Genomic DNA, 19297 nt, shown 5'->3' with positions numbered 1-19297 from the left:
GATGTGATCTAGGAACCAGCCTTTGAATTGTCTGATTACAACACGTAAAGCAGGTTTTTGAAGGGCATAAAAATCAACAGCTCACATGTATCAGATTTTCATACTTTTCATATAAAACACTAACCAAGATGCAGTACATATCAAATGGACCATGCTGAACACATTTTGTGAGGCCTGACTGAGTCAACACAACATGATATCAAAGTCTCTTCCATAAGGCAAAGCAGCTGGAGGGCAAACGCCCCAAAATGTCCAATGGAGTTTCAGACCTAAAAAGGCTTAAGAAGGTGATTGGTTTTTTCTACATTCAAATATGAAAATCCCAAGTCAGCTTCAACCTGGGCCTTAAAAATATTCAAAATAAGTACTTAGGGCTGGTAAGTGAGCCGAACAAACGGAACAGGGCATGTTTAGGCTCAGCTCGTTTATCAGTGGATTGAGCTCATGGTGGCCCAGCTCGTGTTCATTTTTAACCGAGCCAAGCTTGAGCTTGACTCATCTCTGAATGGAGCCAGCCAAACACATGTTGGGCTAGTGTAAAAACATTTAGTTCATATTATATATATATATATTTTTCATTCACCTTCTCTTTTTTATATATATTATATTCATTATTCTTTTTATATATTTTATTTTTTTTATCTAATATACAAACTCTTACCAAACCAAGCCTAACCGAGTACCCCCTGCTCAGGCTCAACTTGCTTAAACCAAACGAACTGCCAGTAGCTAGGCTAGCCAGCTATACAAACCAATCAAGAACGAGTTCATGACGAGCTGAACAGACAAGTCACGAGCTGCTCAGTTCGTTTACCAGCCTTGGCTGTACTGCCTTTTGGATAGCAAAACCAAAACCTACATGCTAATATCCCTAATTCCAGGAAAGAAAGTGTTACTAAGCAAAATGCCTAATTCCAGGAAAGAAAGTGTTACTAAGCAAAATGCCTAATTCCAACTAGGGTTCCACCAGACACGAACATTGCGTAGGGGAAAATTTTCTATATTAAAAAAAAAGGTTTAATGAACCAATTATAAGCTAGGGAACACTTGCCTGCATAAATTTGTTCAACCATCACCCTACCACAGCATTGCCAAATACTTCTCAAGCTCATATTTATCCCCACAATGAAAACACCCTCCTGCACCTACGAACCATTTACATCCCAAATCTCTACATTCAAGCATTCAAAGGGGGCTCCGCTTGTCTGGCAGGAGCAGATAGCGGACGTCACCTTGTGTTGGGACGTTGCAGGTTCAAAACCCAATGGTATAGTTGTATAACTGGTAGGGGTCGGACTAACCCCAGCTTGACTTTCAGAAAAAAAAAAGCATTCAAAACTCAAAAGAGTGCGAATCAACCAGAAACTTTATATACAGAAATTGAACCTTTTTCTTTTTGCCTTCCATCAAACGACAGCCAAGTCATTACCATTATACCCAACACACTCATATCTCCGGAACTCGAATATGACACCTTCACTTGCCCTTGGAAATCCGCTACCGAGCTTTTCACACGTCTTTAGCTCCTAGGCAAAAAAAAGAGAGCCACATTAATTTTGCCGTCAACCTGCACATCATGCTTCTTTACCAAATTAGCATATTTCCCCCCAATCTCAAATAAAAAGAGGAAAAAGTAAATGAGGGAAATCAAAACACTGCATGCTGTTCCATAAACTGACAAAATACAAACGCCAGACTACTGAAAAATGACTCGTCCCCAACACTCGGCATTCATCCATTCGCTACGAGCTTGTTTTGTAGAAGTGGTCGCTAGCATTGATTCGGAGGAAAAAAAGCAACGAGTCTCAAGAGCCTGCAGAAATGTCCACACCACCAATTCCAGGACACCCCTAGGCTTCATGTCTCAACTCTGGGGCTACATTGGCCGGTTCAAGTTTCAAGCTTTTGATCTCTTCACATGTGTAGATGAAGATCTTCTTTACAGTTCTGCAGAACTCCCTGAGAAAAAGCCAAAAGAAACGAAAATGTAATACTAACAGCAAACTCATTTAATAGCGACTGAGAATTCTTTCATGAACAGAAAGGGATCCTTTAGTGACTGCAGCTTTGGATTCATTCTGGGGTTGCTACTACCATAGCAGTCAGTCAAACCAAAAACATGAAACATAAAAAGGTTACAAGAGTCAGTAGACACTTACTGCCATGGATAATCAGCAACTAGCATCATGTCACCTTCCTCGTCTGTGAAGACTACCTCCCATTTTTTGTGTGGATGTCGTAGCTCTCCTTGAATTTCAAACCTATCCTCTAACTCTGATATGAGCTCATCGAACCCATCCAATGTGGTGAGGTCGACTGCCCTTCCAACAGCGATTCCTTGCATGTGCACCTACATAAGCAGCATACCAAAATCCTTTTTATCTGGCACTTGGAAACACATGCATCTAAAGCACCGTTTACTAAGACCAGTGTAATTGCATATAGCACGATGCACCAAGAAGCCCCAGGTCCTCTTGTTAAGAATAGTGAACATTCAACCAACCAGGTAACCATAAGTTTTGGTCAGCATTAATTGTTGGGCCATTCACTGAATATAACAGTACATCAAAACCATGTGCAGTCCCACAACAAGCGGACACTATCACTTGGGCCAATATGGGTTCAATTAAGGTTTGCTTTTTCTAGAGCACCAAAAGCATGACATCATTATGAAAGTTCAAGGCATGGAACCTAAGAACAGGCTAAGCCCCTAGGCCCTCTTTGTTAAGAATATGAATTAAGATTCTCACTAATAACATTCAACTGGACAGGTAACCATAAGTTTTGATCAGCATTAAATGTTGGACCATTCACTGAATATAGTAGCACATCAAACCATGTGCAGTCTCACAACAAGCAGACACTATTCGCTTGGGCCAATATGGGTTCAATCAAGGTTTGCTTTTCTAGAGCACCAGAAGCATGACATCATTATGAAAGTCCAAGGCATGGAACCCTAAGAACAGGCTAAGCCAACTTCAATGAGCTATTATGGCTTCTTGATGGTTTAACATTCATGCAAACATGTTAATCCTTGTTATGCTCTGGATTGTAATCCCTATGAATATAGCTCTAAACAAATCATCCTACATCACGATACATGGCTTTGTATGTGTGTGTGTGTGTGTATTATTTGGTTAATCAATATGCAAGAAAAGCAATAATACGATTAGTTCATTATCAATTGGACTGTTCCCATCTAAAAAGTGATAAATGAATCCTGTTTGATCAAATGACAAGGCATTGTTGAGAAAGAGATGGGGACACAGAATTTCAGAAAGATTTGGCATTAGCGAAAGCATACTTTAGTTCGGCTTCTGATTGTGAAGCTCTGGCTGCTCTTGATTTCTTTTAGCAATTGCTGTGTCATCTTCTTTGCATTCTCTGTTACCTTTAAGGGCTCAAATTGAAGGTCTGATGCAGCACATTTAGCTTGGCCAAGCACGTCCTCATCAGCACAAGCAGTCAGCGCAGAAAGTGGTGGTACATCATCTGTAGTAGCAGATTTCTCGATTAACTCAAACCCAAACAATCTGCAACCTCTGCTGCTACTATCAAGTTTGGATTTTCTATGAACCGCATGTTCTGCAGATGATAATTTTGTTGTTGCGTACGAAACTGTGGATGCTTCAACATGAGAACGAGAGTTCACCAGTGCTTGTAGTTTATTTGGACGGTCTCTAGTAGAGAACCGAGAGACTGAAGACCACAGTGATTCTGTTTTGTTCTCTTCATGCTGGAAAATGTGCAATGGGGCTTGCATTTTGGGCGATGAGTTGCCTTGTTTGTTCATGAAAATATTCTGTCCGTCTCTGATTGTGGAGTCATTCCTCTTAGAAGACCAACTGATATGAGTTAGGTTAACATCCACCTCTGATGTACCACTAAATGAGGTCAACTCATGACTCTGGGTCGCCCCCGGATACCAATAGGAAGAGACAAACTCCACAGGGCTCTTACAGATACCTAAATGATGAGACAGTAACACAATCAATGCGACATGAATCCATTTTGCAAAATAGAAAAAGGCAACAAGCTTTACCGAGAAGAGAAAGGTCCATTGGCGAGTGGGGTCGCTTATTATTCTGCACAAGTGATGGTGTTGAAGATGCTGGGGCAGTTGAATCAACAACTGGTTCTATCTCCCATGGAGAGACTCTGTCTGGACGAGGAATAGCAGAAGGTTCATCCCACTGGACCTGAAGAATTTAAGCAAACAAAATGCAAAATGAAAGCAAGACAGAAGGCACAATGAACAAATTGCAGAAATAAGCAGGAGAGATGAAGACTAACTGAACCTTGAGTGACCTCCATTTTGATACAGCCCATTGAGAAGCCACAGGTTCAGAAAATCCAACAATAGTACCTGTGAACCTGTCAGGAGTGAAATGAAATGGGGATCTTCGAAACACGAGCTTTGATTAACAAGAGCAAGTGTCAAGAATGACACTAAAGCATAACCCTTAAAAAGGGTATAACTGGAAACAAAATAAAAATAAAAATGTATTCTTTATTGATATGAAAAACCAATTGCTTAAGAAGCATTGGAGTGAAATACAAGAGGGGCTGCACCCCTTTATATACACAGCTGAAAGAGGACTCAATAGAGCTGTTGGGCACAGTCCAACAACTGTGTCAGTCCAACAGCTCTATTGCTAGTCAAGTCTGGACAGGACTTGACTAGCAACAGTCATTCTAGTTCAAACTGAACTAGATGACATAAAGACAAAAAATAAAAATAAAGGAAAAAAAAATACAAAAAAGAAAGAAATTAAAAATGTATTTATATATATATATAATAATATAATATTATTATATATACATATATGTACAGTTTTACATTTTAACACTCCCCCTCAAACTTACGGTACAATGAGCGAAAGTTTGTCTAAGAGAAAGTGAAATCGGGGAGCAGCGAGAGGCTTTGTAAAGAGGTCTGCTAACTGATATTCTGAAGTGACATATGGCAGATCAATTATCTCGTGTAGATATTCCTCTCTGACGTAGTGACAATCCATTTCGATGTGTTTGGTGTGTTCGTGGAATGTTCTGTTACTGGCAATGTAGATCGCACTTTTGTTGTCACAACACATTTGTGAAGCCTTTGTTGCTTCAACTCCCATGTCAGCAAGCAGTCGTCGGAGCCAAACTACTTCCATGGTCGTGGTTGCCATGGCTCTGTATTCAGCTTCGGTGGATGAGAGAGATACCTTCTGCTGCTTTTTACACCTCCACGAGATTAATGATTACCCTAAAAAGACACAAAAGCCAGTGGTTGAGTGTCTGTTATTGGGATCACCTCCCCAATCAGCATCAGTATATGCAATTAAATCAAGAGAAGAGGAGGAAGATAAGAAAAGTCCTCGTGAAAGAGAGGACTTGATGTATCTGATAATACGCATGATTGCTCCCATATGAACAGAAGTAGGAGCATGTTGAAATTGACTTGCTGTATGAACAGCATGTGCTATATCTGGTCTGGTAATGGATAGATAGGAAAGTGCCCCGACAAGCTGTCTGTAAGGAGTAGGGTCTGCAAGAAGTTCTCCATCATCAATCTTCATTTTAATATTAACAACTTCTGGAGTGTCAACTTTCTTATCATCAGTAATACCAGACCTGAAAACAATATCAAAAGCAAATTTAGTCTGAGATAATAAATATCCTCTAGGAGAATAAGCAACTTCAATGCCTAAAAAATATCTCAACAAGCCCAAATCAGTCATTTCAAAATGAGATTTAAGAAGTGTTTTGATTGTTTCAACTCCCTGTTTATCGCTTCCGGTGATGATCATATCATCCACATAGAGAAGAAGAACAATGATCCCTGCATCAGAATTCTTAATAAACAAAGCAGTGTCAGTTAAACAGAATTGAAAACCAATATCAATCATAACACGACTAAACCTATCATACCAAGCTTTTGGTGCTTGTTTAAGTCCATAAAGAGCTTTTTCTAAGCGAAGGACTTTACCCTTAGGAATACTTAGACCAGGAGGGGGTTCCATATATACTTCTTCAACTAGCTTTCCATTTAAAAAAGCATTTTTGACATCCATTTGAAAAATAAACCATTTTTTGATAGAAGCTAAGGCAATTAAGGTTCGGACAGTAGTCATACGAGCCACCGGAGCAAAGGTTTCTTCATAATCAATCCCATATTTTTGGGCATAACCTTTGGCTACTAAACGGGCTTTATATCTTTCAAGAGTACCATCACTCTTGGTTTTAATTTTATAAACCCATCGACATCCTATAGTTTTCTTCCCTGGAGGAAGATCTTGAATATTCCATGTAGAAGCCTTTTCAAGTGCATCTAATTCAACTTTCATGGCTTCTATCCATTTGATATCATTTTTTGCTTGAAAATATGTGGATGGTTCTTCATATGAGTGAATTAATGCAATAACTGCCCTATATGTGGGTGAGAAAGACTCGTATGATACAAACTTTTCTGGAGGCCTCGAGATTCGGGATGATAGTCTAGTTGGAATGTTAGAATATTTCTCAAGTGCACATGGAGTATTAGACTCTTGTCGCCTGGAATATTGAATACTAGTATCTCTATGAACTTCTTCATTTTCAACATTAAGATCAATAATTCTTGGATCATCATCAAAGTTACAATCAAGGTCATATTCATCAGATGTTGATGTTAGATCTAGCAAAAAGGAGTACTCAGTGACGTCTTTTAATTTTCTAAAATCAAAGAAGCTCTCCTTTTCAAGAAAGGAAACATTTCTAGACACATATAGTTTATTATTTTTGAAGTCAAAACATCTATAACCTTTCTGGTTTTCAGCATATCCTAAAAAGGCACAGGGAATCGCACGAGGGGAAAGTTTATCATTTTTGTCAGTAAATATGAAACATTTGCACCCAAATATTCTTAATCTAGAGTAGTCTGGAGAAATGTTCATAAGTTTTTCAATGGGAGTGATATTTTGTAACGAAGAAGATGGCATCCTATTAATGAGATAGGTGGCAGTTAAGGCAGCTTCTGCCCAAAAGTCTTTAGGGACTTGATTTGCTATTAATAAAGTTCTAGTGGTTTCTATAATATGGCGATGTTTTCGTTCTGCCAGTCCATTTTGTTGAGGTGTATAAGGACAAGATCTTTGATGTGTGATGCCATGCAATTTAAGATAATTTTGAAAATCTGTGGATAAAAACTCTCCCCCTGAATCTGTGCGAAAAATAGTAATATCATTTTGAAATTTGTTTTTAACCATATTATGAAAAGTTTGAAAGTATGAAAATACTTCAGACTTATGTTTGAGAAAGTACATCCACGTATGTCGGGAGAAATCATCGACAAAAATAACATAGTAAACAAATCCTCCTTTAGAAATTACTGGTGCAGGACCCCAAACATCCGAGTGTATTAATTCAAGTGGTCTTGAAGAGAAAAAGGTTCTGTTCTGAAATGGTAATCTTTTCATTTTGCCGAGAATACAATCTTTACAATCAAATGATTCAGAGTTACAAAATTTCCCTAGATTTGGAAAATGTTGGATTTTGGCTATATGTGGGTGACCAAGTCTCTTATGCCACAGTTCCAACTCTATTTTTTGAATATTATAACAAAAAACTTTCTTCGGCATTTCCAAAAAATCCATGTAATAGAGTCCTCCTTCTCTATGGCCTTCCCCAATCAGCTTGCCTGACTGACGATCCTGTACCCAACAACCATGAGAAGAAAAAGAAATATTACACCCATAATCAGAAATTTGAGATACAGATAAAAGATTTAAATTTAATTTGGGAACATGTCTAATTTCTGGAATAAAAAAATTTTTTGTTTTATAAATTTTTTCAAAATCTCCTATTCCTTCTATTTCAAGAGAAGTCCCATCAGCAGTAAAGACCTTTGACACACTTGTTTTATTTTTAACACATTTGGATAGACTTTGATTATTTGGGGTCATATGAAAAGATGCACCAGAGTCAAGAAGCCAAGAAATTTTACCTAAATCAGAAAAAGATGAGGCTGCTGCGCCGGTTGAAGCTTCAGATGAGGAAGAGGCACCTTTGATGAGAGGCTGAAGGATCTCCATTAGTTGGGCCAGGGAAACTGGTGCATCCTGATCTTTAGGCTCCGATCCAGCAATTGCAGCTTTTTTTTCTCTCAGCTCCTTAAGTTTGGGACATTGTGGCCTGTAGTGTCCCGGTTCATGACAGTGATGACAAATAACTTTCTTCTTATCATAGTCACCATTTTGTCGGTTAAAGTGAGGAGGCCTATATGATCGAACATGATTCCCTGGTCTAGACACGACTAAAACGGAATCATCTTCAATTTTTAAAGAACCTTTCCGGAGACGATTTTCTTCCATTGTTAACTCTTCAATAGTTTCAACAATAGAAGGAATTTTTCCCCAGTGAAGTAGGGCCGATTTAGTGGTTTCAAATTCCAGCCTTAATCCAGTGATAAACTGGTAAAAATGTTCAACATCGAGTTGTTTCTGACGAAGCTCGATGTCTTCGGCACAATGCCACTTTGGTTCTAAAAGGGAAAGTTCTTCCCAAAGTTCGGACAACCCATTGTAATATTCACGAATAGTTTTGTCTCCTTGTGTCATCATTCGAACTTTTTCTTGGAGGTTGCACACGTGTGCAATATCTTTAAGGGAATACATATTCTTAAGGTATTCCCATGCCTTATCGGCATGATCAAATTTGGCAAGACTTGAGCATTTTTTAATGTTAACGCTATTGATAAGCCATGACATTATCTTCGCATGAGATATTCTCCATTCTTTCCATTTCTCGTATGAGGCAATAGCCTTGATTTTCTCTTCTTCCGATAGAGGGACGTCTTTATCTCCCTCCTTTTTAGTAAGAGATAGCTTAGGTTCCGAATCGGAACCATCCACAATCCCCCATAAGCCTTTTCCCCATATATGGTGCTTCATGATTGAAGCCCATGTTACATAGTTCATATCGCTTAGTTTCATAGGCATGATGGTGACTTTATCATTGTCATCCATCGATTACAAGGAGAGAAAGAATAGGGATAGAAGAGAAACAAGAAGGAAAATGAGAAAGAAAGAAAAAAAAAACAATACAACAAGATGTGAAATCTTCTCCAATGAAGTGATAAAACACTTCTCTTCAAGTGGCGAACACTTTTGCAAACGGGCACGGAAACCGAGGTAGCTTTTCCTCAAGATTTAGTACTTCCGCGGCTCTGATACCATGAAATGAAATGGGGATCTTCGAAACACGAGCTTTGATTAACAAGAGCAAGTGTCAAGAATGACACTAAAGCATAACCCTTAAAAAGGGTATAACCAATTGCTTAAGAAGCATTGGAGTGAAATACAAGAGGGGCTGCACCCCTTTATATACACAGCTGAAAGAGGACTCAATAGAGCTGTTGGGCACAGTCCAACAGCTCTATTTAGAGCTGTTGGAATGTGTCAGTCCAACAGCTCTATTGCTAGTCAAGTCTGGACAGGACTTGACTAGCAACAGTCATTCTAGTTCAAACTGAACTAGATGACATAAAGACAAAAAATAAAAATAAAGGAAAAAAAATACAGAAAAGAAAGAAATTAAAAATGTATTTATATATATATATAATAATATAATATTATTATATATACATATATGTACAGTTTTACATTTTAACAAGGAGAAAGTGCAACTTAAATCAAGATAGCATATTATTGGGAAAATTACCCCACAAAAATACTATACACCACATACCTTCGTTCAGGAGCTTCTTCCCCTTCAAATATCATCTTGAATCTATTCCCCACTGAAAATCCACGGTTCATTGATTCCAAATACTTGTTCACACTTATAATGAATTGACTAGTCCTGCATTGCAGCATAATCAAGAAGACACTGAAGTCCTGACGAAATTCAATATGATTAAATTTGAAAACGACTAGATTAAGCCTGAACTTTGAAGCAGCTCAATGAAACACTAACTGAAAATTCAATCAAAATTTTACATTTGTGAAACCGAAAGCAACATTCACAAACAAGAAACATTACCTTTGTTTGTAAGAAACTGTAAAGAGCGATTGAGAAACAACAGCATGGGATGCAGTCGCAAGGACACCGAGATGCATGCTGTGGCTGGAGATTACAGAGGTAGGCATCGAACTCGATTGTTTCACAAGCCGCCTAATTCCAACACGGAGCTCTCCATTTTCACTCCTGAATGTTTAAAGATTATATTAGATTTATTAGTCGACATTTAGCATGAGCTGCACATTTCCACATCATAATTATAATCCAACAGCGGAGATGCGAATTTGAACAACAGAAAAGGGGCATAAAAGTCTAAATACCTAAGAAATATAAACGCATCTCCAGAAACAAGCCTCTTAGATGTGACAAAGGTGCTCCAACCGGTGGTCAAAAGATGCCTACGTGGTTGGCCTGTTGAAATTATTGGAAATAAATCATCCACAAAATGACATTTTAGAGCAGATATCTAACCATTTCTTCAGATTATCACAACAGTACCGACAATAGAGAATCAAACACAACATTCCCACAAAGCTGATTAAGATTTACACTTGCAATCCAGGTAACTAACCTTACTCCATGTAGTTTACTTTAATTGAAGATTTATCCAACCAACATAGATAAGCAAGGGATGTACAAATTAGTACCTCTAAATATATGCTTAAAGCGCCACTCATAACCATGCAGATCCTTTGCAACCAATTCCTGAGTAGGTGTTAGTTGAGACATGTCCTAGACAAAAGGGAGGAGTAATCTTATGTCATCATCCAGAAAACAAACAGATAGAAATTATTGAAACAGTGTTCACTTTTGTTTTGTTATTACTAGAGAAAAAGGAAAAAAAATGTGCATCATACAAAATAAATAAATTATAAGTAATCGTCCCAAAACTAATAAAAAATCCCCATATGAAATAATTCTTAAGCAAATGGATATACAATTATTTTGTACTTGCTACATCCAGAATACAGGGTAAAGTTATTCGGAATTATGAGCCAAAACATGGTTGTTATTTATCTATAAAACATGGCTTTATAGAATTTTTATGAAAAAATAATTGAACCTCAACTATTATACATCATATTAACACCCTTTCAGAATTAAGAGGGAAAATATACACATTGTGCAGGAAAAGCCACATCCAAGCTTCTCGCCCAAAAAAGGAATTAAAACAAAAGGAAAAAAGAGAGAGAATATTTGTAACTAATAAAAACAAACCAGCGGAGGCAGACAATCGTTGGCATGCCTTCTAAGAACAGAGAACCCTCCATGAGTGCTAGTATCAGAAGCCGTAAGAATCTTGCAGAAGGAACGGATATTAGGTTTGGGAATCTCAGGGGGGCAAGGATCAGGGCTAGAGAGTTCAGCTTGCTGCAAACAATGGGAAGAGTTCAAATCATCAAACAGCCCGTGAAAGGAGGACACAAGAAAATTTTTAAATGGAAAGCAAAGAAAACTACCTCTGCCTCGGGCAACAAAGTTATTTGTGCATACACCTCATCTGTTTCAGGCTCGGCCTTCACAAACACATATTCATAAGCCCTGAGGAAAACGACAGAGAATTACAATGCACCAAGGAGGGAGACACCAATTTCCAGATAGATCACCTGAAGCTGAACATTCACAACACGGCAAAGTATCTTCCAAGGGAGATCAAATAGTGGAATCTGCTGATCTAGACCTTGGTTCATCGAAGCCTCGAGCTACAAAAACGAGAAATATAGCTGAGGAAGAGCATAAGACAATTTAGATTCATAAGTATGCTTTCTAAATGATTTCAGATATCAAATTTAGACGTAAAATATGTTGGCATCCTGAAAGGCTACGTGCTCAATAGACCTGCTCCATGTGGCCTTGGGGAAAGTAGTAGACCCTCTCTGCCTCCTGTGGAACCGTAACAAGCGGACCAGCACAAGCATGCCACAATTCTTTATAAAGCAAATCACCGGTAGAATTGCCTGAACATCAAAAAACAATGAACAGCCAAAGCAAACACTCAGAAAACAGGAAGAAAAATAAAAAAGACGTCTAAGCATTTGCACAAGAAGAATCAGGCAAAAAACAGGACACACAATGGAAGCCCTTGTTTTGAAGATATAATGCCAATCACGGGCAGTTAACTAAGAAAACTTTTAACCTCCAAAAATAAAAATAAAAAAAGAAGTCTCGTAAAGCACACTAAAGACATCGCTAGAGACCATATAAACCAAATTAACATATGAAACGCAAAATAACAAAAGTTTGAGGGAAATGAACGGGACACGTCTAGCTACGAAACATAATGGGGAACCGATAATGGATTTTTCGTTCGAACAGAAGACGCGCCAACATTTGAAGAAATGAAGTGCACCAAATGAAGAAATAATAGCCAGAGTGACCAGCAACAAGAAGGGGCCCGTAATTATTAGTGGATCGACGACAGGATGAAAATATTTAAATGAAAAAGAAAATCTCCATTTCTAGTAAAGAGATTATCTCGATCAAAAGAAACATGATCAAGGTGTTTTTTTAATCGAAAAAACTAACCCAGAAATCTACCCATATTTTTCATGAGAGAGAGGGCTCCATCTAGCTAGAAGATGGACTAAAATAAATATGAACTCGCCCAGAAACTCCAAACTCTAAAAAGGAAGAAATTATTAGATTAAAAATAACAAAAGCACTTAAATACAAAAGCGTTCCGTCTTAGGAAAAAGAAAAAAAACGTAAAACCACATTCTGAATAACAAGAAAACGTGAATCTTCCTCCATAACTCCATCCAGAAACGTGGAACTCGGTTCAACACGCTAGACTTCCGGAAAAGAAACCGAAGATACCGCTTCGAGGAAAGAGTACATACAAGACACCCATATTTCTGGTTATAATTTCCAAAAACCACAGAAAACCATCTGTTAGGAGCATTCCTCACCCAACAAGAGAAGAAACCGTCGGTTTCCATTCTAATTATGTCCAAAAAATACCAAAAAACATCAATTCAACGATGAATGAACTAATCTCAAGCTTCATAACTACAATCTACGAAAATAATACTCCATTTTTTTACTTGCATGCCAGAGAATACGAGGAGAGCTCTATCTTGAAGCGATTTTCCCACTGGAAAATCAATGCCGGATTTTTGGAAGGGTTGCGGCCGGAAAACCGTGAAACTAAGTGATCCTATCGCTACAAATCCAACTACTGGCAAATTCTCCTCCTCGATCACGAGACACGAGCATCATTTCCAAGCTAAATTTCAGGAAAACAAAGAAATCGACGTCCTTCCGGACCCACTCCTGCATGATAGAAAAACACCAGACGACGCATACACTAAGAGCGGATTTAGCTCATCAACCACGCCTATCGTCCGGCCAAACCGCCGGCAAACCGGAGCTAACCTCAGCTTTCAACCGCATGATCTCCGGCCGGACGGCCGTGTTCCGGCGGCCTCTCGTCGAAAAACTGGCCAGAGAGAGACGCAGAAGGCTTACCGCTCGAGACGCTCCGTCTAGAAACGCCCGACGTGGGCTGTTGACCTTGACTTTTGCCGCCGGCAAGCGACTTCGCCAGCGCCGGCGTCGCCGAACTAGGGCCAAAGCTCTCGGGGCAGGACATTTCCCGGCTCCCTCTGACCTCCTCCGTCTGCATATGCCCCTCCTTTTTATACTCTCTCCCTCTCTCGCGTCCCTCCGATTTCCGACCCCTAGCGTTACCGCCACCGCAGTAAATGCCCGCTTAAATGTTGATCCCGTTCGCTTACTCTTCCCCGGAAACCGATCTCTATCGCCGGAAAATCGCCAATCTCCACTCCCGAGTTTCTCTCTCTCTCTCTCTCTCTCTCTCTCTCTCTGAAGTACCAGGCAGGAGTCGGGAGAAAATTTGACGGAATAACACGTTGCAAATAGCAAAGATCACGTGCAATATGATTGCACAAATATTTGTGCATTAAGCACCTGATCACCCTCCATCTTGAGGACAGGGCCTGTCAGGTGTGGACCCAAGATCTGATGGAGGGTGATGGGGCTGCTTAATGCATAAATTTTTTGTGCAATCATACTGCACCCGAGGTTGTAATTTACAAAAAAAAACAAAAGCGCATAACATTTACATGAAACCACCTTAATTTTTATTTTATTACATTCAACTCCTTGCTTTTTCTTTTTCAGTATTTACGTTTCAAAATGACTTAAAATACGCTCCCATGATTTGTTTAATAAAAAAAGCAACAAATGGGTTGTGCTAAAAGAAAAGGGATAAATACCATTCAAGTCCCACGGGCCACGACTCTGATAAACAAACTGAACAAACCAAACAGCGAGTGTTCAAACTTCGCTAGTTTCTTGTGTGAATTCGAACCCAGCTTTGAGCTCATGACAAGCCTGAGCAAAACCAGCAAAGCTAAGCTAGTTCTTTCAAAAAAATGCATTTTTTTAACTTACAAAATAATAAAATTTAAAGTTTATCGAACTTAGTTTGTATCGATTTATTTACAAAATAAATAATCGTTTCAAACTCATAAGCAGCAGGATTTGAACTTCAAACTTATCGCTGTCGGAGGCGGCACGCTTTTAATGCACTCCACGATCGGAGGGAAACCGTAACGGATTCCGTTACCGTTTGCGCCTCCCTCCTCACCACATAGCAGTGATCGCGTGGTCAGCCGGTGAAATCACGGCCCTTCACTGCCGTCGATCTGTTGTGGGCCCACATCGAATGAATCTCTTACGTCGGATCTTTCCGATGGACGGAAGAGGATGAGTCTTACGAGAGCGTCGGTGGCGTGGTTCTGGGCTTCTTCTTTTTTCTTTGTTTCCCTCGGGGGTTACGGTTGGGTAATTAATTGACGTTCGTGCCCCCCATATTGCCAGCGGAACGTCCGGCAGCCCTTGTTGCGTTCGACGGTGTGGCCTAAAATTCGTTGGGAATGATGGATGGCCTTTACTGCCCTCCGTATCTTTCTTAATTACCTCTCTACCCGTTTGATTTTCCCTGCTTCTCGTACAGCGCCTGTTTGCGTGCGAAGGGAAACGTGGCCTTTCCACGGAAACCATAGCAAAACGATAGCATTTCCGTGGGCTCCGTAGTCTCAATACAAACACGCCATCCGCTTTCCTCCCCTTTCGCTATTGCGGAATTCCGCACGAGCTTGCTTTCACGTTACCCAAGCACGTCATGCATTTGTGCAGGCACCACGACCGTTGCTAAAAGCCCGAGAACTGCTTTTCTCGTGAAAAGCTGCCCCCCGCCCTGGTTTCTGCAATTCTGTTTCATGCAGTCTTTTTTTTTTTTTTGAGGGAGAAAGCTGGGGTTAGGCCGACCCGTACCAGTTACACAACCATACCATTTGGGGTTTCGAACTTGCAACGTTCCAACACAAGGTGACGTGTACTGACTGCTACTGCCAGACAAGCGGAGCCCCCGGTTGGATGCATAGTCTTATTTCATGACACAGAAACACCTCCTCCCATTGTATTTTATGTACATACAGACCAAAGGAGCATGGAGATTCTTTAGTTTCATTATTAATCTTATGTCTTTTTAGATAATATATATACTTTTCAAGCATTGCATACTTCATAGTTTTTCACAGGAGTCAACCTTTTTTTTTTTAAAAGGCAAGCTGGGTTAGGCTAGGGATGGCAGTGGACCGTGGAAAGCGGGGCCCCGCCTCGCCCCATTTGGACCGGGGATGAAGAGAATGAAACGGGGATGGAGGCGGGGACGAAGGTTAAAATCCATCCCCGTCCGGGGGTGGAGGCGGGGATGGACGTGCACTTTTCCCTGCCCCGCCCCCGCCACGATCCCCGCCTCATCCCCGCCCCGACCACTTTTCCCCGCAATATCCCCACCCCGCCTCGCCTCATCCCCGTTTGAACTGGGGATGGAGGACATGAAACAGGGATGAAGGCAGGGTGGAGGCGGGGGTGGAGGATAAAATCTTGAGGCGAGGTGGGGCGGGGGTGGAGACCTTGTCCCCCGCCCAGCCCCGCCCCGCCCCGTCCCACTACCATCCCTAGGTTAGGCAGATCCTGTCAGTTATACAACGATACCATTGGGATTTGAACTTGCATCCTAACAAAACACAAAGGAGACGTGCACAGGAGGCAACCCTTGCCTCGATGCAAGGTTGAAGTTCGGTGTACTTCTGGGTAGACTGAAGAACCCTCAAGGATTTTACCCATAGTTATCAAGAAACAAAATGGATACAAACCGCAATACTTGAACCGGAAGCGAGTGCTAAAAGAACAATATGAAGCAAGGAAAAGATATGGTTGGGAAGCAATTGTGTAAGCTTATGAAAAATGAAAAGGAAACACAGAAAGCGATATAATGCGCCATTAAAAGCAAATAAGAAATGACATGAAGATAAATATAAAAATAATATAAAACCAATATGCAAGCTTGTTATAAGAAATATTATTTTGTAATATAAAAAACATAAATGCGAGGAAAGCGAGTGAGAATTGAGAAGAAGTGTGAGAGAAACATTAAAAAAGCAAAATAGAATAGATTTGGGGAACTAGGAGGAAGCATGCTTCCCATTAAAAGGAAATAAGTTTCGTATATTTTGGAACTAAAGCTTTCCTTCCTTTTGGGGAAGCGAGGAGCTTGCCACTTTTAAGGCAAGCTTCCTTACGTAGCAAGAAGCTTCCAATAACTACGATTTTACCAACCAAAAGCTTGTCAATGCATAGTTGGGGATGAAAGGGTTCTTTCTTGGCTTCACAAACACTTCAAGCATTTACACTTATGATAGAAGGGGAATGAAAACTCACGGACTAGAAAACCTACCAAGCTTACCCACTAAGAAACATTTTATTGGATTTCAGCATTTTTTTTGAAATTTTGACCTTACAGATGTGATCCATGTGCTTGTTTTTATAGGAATAAGTTCTTGGAATATTTGATTCAGATGCGTGGATAGGTTTTTATAAGGTTTCAAAATTCAAAGACCTATAATTTTCATAATTTTTTTGGGTTTCAAATACTAGTTTTCATCCAAAATGCATGATCCACGTGTCAATTTTTAGTAAATCAATCATACTGAATACATGTAAGGTCAGAATTTCAAAAAAACACTGAAAATCAAATAGAATGCTTCTTAATGGGAAGATGTGACACCCCAAGCATATACCAAGTTTTTTTTCTAAACAGATTTAAGAAAAACCTTGATGAAATACTAATTAAATCATCATTTGAGATCAAGAAGGAAAATGGGTTCCGATATTTTGATATAAATATCTATATACATTTACAATAAAAAGTGAAGTTTATATTTCACATTATATAATTACAAAAACACCTAAAATCTCAAAAGGTTTTCTTAAAGGAAGTCCAAGAGTCTATTTGCAAAGATCCACGAGTCTCTAGTGTCTGTTGTGTTTTATTCTGCCTTTGCTTTAGTCCTTGAAATTTTTAATAATGACGAAGAGAATAACTTGTCGTCATATGTCCCATAACTCACATGATCATCAGTCAGTATGAGTTAAACAAAAAGTTCATTTATCAAAGATTCTTAATTCTTAAATATGAAAAGTTGACCACTCTCATAGGAGTTGACCTTCTAGTTTAACACAAGAAAAAAACTCAAAAAAGATGACACACCATAACTAGAATCAACTCACAGGCCAAAAAGTACACACTAAAAAAGAGTCGATCCTACAATCCCAAGAGTCAACCCTCTGAAACAAGCATAACATCAATAGACCTCACAAAGGAGTCTACCCTTCATACACAGAGATCAACCCTTGCAACACATTACATTAACTATACAAGAAGAGTCGCTCTTCAAACACACGAACAGACTCTTAGAACAAAAAGTCATAACTATATTCAAAAGGAGATGACTCCCCAAACATAAAGGTCAACCCTTAACTGTAACATAACCTAAATTCTAAAAAAACAAGGGTCGACCCTCTTTCCAAGACACTAACTCACTAACTCTTGTCATGCTTACTTTTATATATATGAATATTTTATTAAATCATTCATTTAATTTCTTTTGTTTTATATGTGATGCTTAACATACATCTTTTTGTTACAATCATGTTTTTTATCTAAGGAGCATCATTCCCTTATCCTTTGTGGGCATCTTCAATATGTTCTAGGATGTTTATTCAACCATTTTCTTATGTTTTTTAACCTTTGAAAAATACTGAGACACTTGCACTAGTCAAGGTGTTCATCTCTATGAAACCCAAAATATGAGACCTTATCCCTTTCTAAATTCAATGTAGTGCACTACTAAGCATATTGCACCAACTCTACCTCTGCCTCAAGTATCAGAGTCTTGGTCTCCTAATTCATGTGGTTAGGGACGGTCCATAATTGACCAACTAGCGTTATATGCTTTGCCACAAGGTTAATGTTAATGCTTGTACAAATTTGACAAGTTTGCTTTAGCCACATACTTTGGCGAGCACAAATCAATCCTTTAGTGTAACTTATTTTTAATTAATTTTTTATGCATAATACTATACCCTATCGGTACCTCAAGCCAATGACCACGCATGCCACACTCAACTGACATCATTCTTATGTCATGCATTCAGTCACGAATTGCATATTCTTGCAATACAAAAACTAAAATCCCATACTCACATATGTACTATAACACGTATTGCAACACTTGCAAATACACACATGCAAAGTTGTAAACGTACAAATCACATAGTTTCACACTTACACACTAACAAAACAATACTCTTTTAAGCAAAAATACTAAAAAGAAAAGTATGCACAAACATATGCATTATATCATGCATGCATGCTCATGTACCCCACACATTTAACTTGAGTCTCTCATTAGAGTATAGAATATAATTTTATGCAATAAATCTAAAAATACCATAAATATAAGCCTCTCATTTTTTTCTCGCGATGTTCCAGCCCAAACCTGAACTCAAAATACCATGAAAACCCATTTTGAAAACTCTAGAGTCCTCTTGGCTCACGGGGGTTGACTCTTTTTCAGAAAGGGTGGACTCTCCACATTCAGGAGTCTACTCTTTTTCATAAAGGATCGGCTTTTTGAACATGAGGGTCGACCATCGGTTGGCTTTACATATTGGACAGGGTTGACTCTTTGAACACAAGAGTCAACTCCTATGCTACAAAACAGACCAACTGAAGGTGAGAAATAATAGCGATCGACTCCTGTGTTTGGACAGAATTGAAAACAATTTGAAAACTAAAGAAAAACAATGGTTCAAGCATGGGTTCATGCTCAGATTCCATCGTTTACACAAGAAAATCAAAACTGCACAACATAAAATTTTAGAAACATATGCTAAACCAAAATTTCAAGATATATATTAAGCATAAAATAAAGTTTTC

At 39.1% G+C, this 19297-nt stretch overlaps 1 protein-coding gene across 1 annotated transcript; it reads right to left on the bottom strand.

Moving 5' to 3' along the window:
• Positions 1-1354: 1354 nt before the first annotated feature.
• On the bottom strand, positions 1355-13724 carry LOC149843416 (auxin response factor 18-like). Its single transcript, XM_090000908.1, has 15 exons — positions 13453-13724; positions 11824-11942; positions 11592-11687; positions 11445-11501; positions 11203-11355; positions 10632-10716; positions 10305-10395; positions 10006-10170; positions 9712-9825; positions 4299-4374; positions 4043-4199; positions 3305-3966; positions 2160-2350; positions 1680-1959; positions 1355-1526 (listed from the first exon to the last, which is right to left on the bottom strand). Exons 1-14 carry the CDS (start codon positions 13607-13609, stop codon positions 1851-1853), a joined length of 2232 nt encoding a protein of 743 aa, XP_089857034.1. The 5' UTR covers positions 13610-13724; the 3' UTR covers positions 1355-1526; positions 1680-1850.
• Between the last annotated feature and the right edge of the window lie 5573 nt (positions 13725-19297).

Source organism: Nuphar pumila, chromosome 3, assembly GCF_984573655.1.
Source record: "Nuphar pumila chromosome 3, dmNupPumi1.hap1.1, whole genome shotgun sequence".
Classification (NCBI taxonomy): Eukaryota; Viridiplantae; Streptophyta; class Magnoliopsida; order Nymphaeales; family Nymphaeaceae; genus Nuphar; species Nuphar pumila.
The sequence above is the reverse complement of the archived record's forward strand: the minus strand, read 5'-3'. Positions and strand labels throughout refer to the sequence as shown.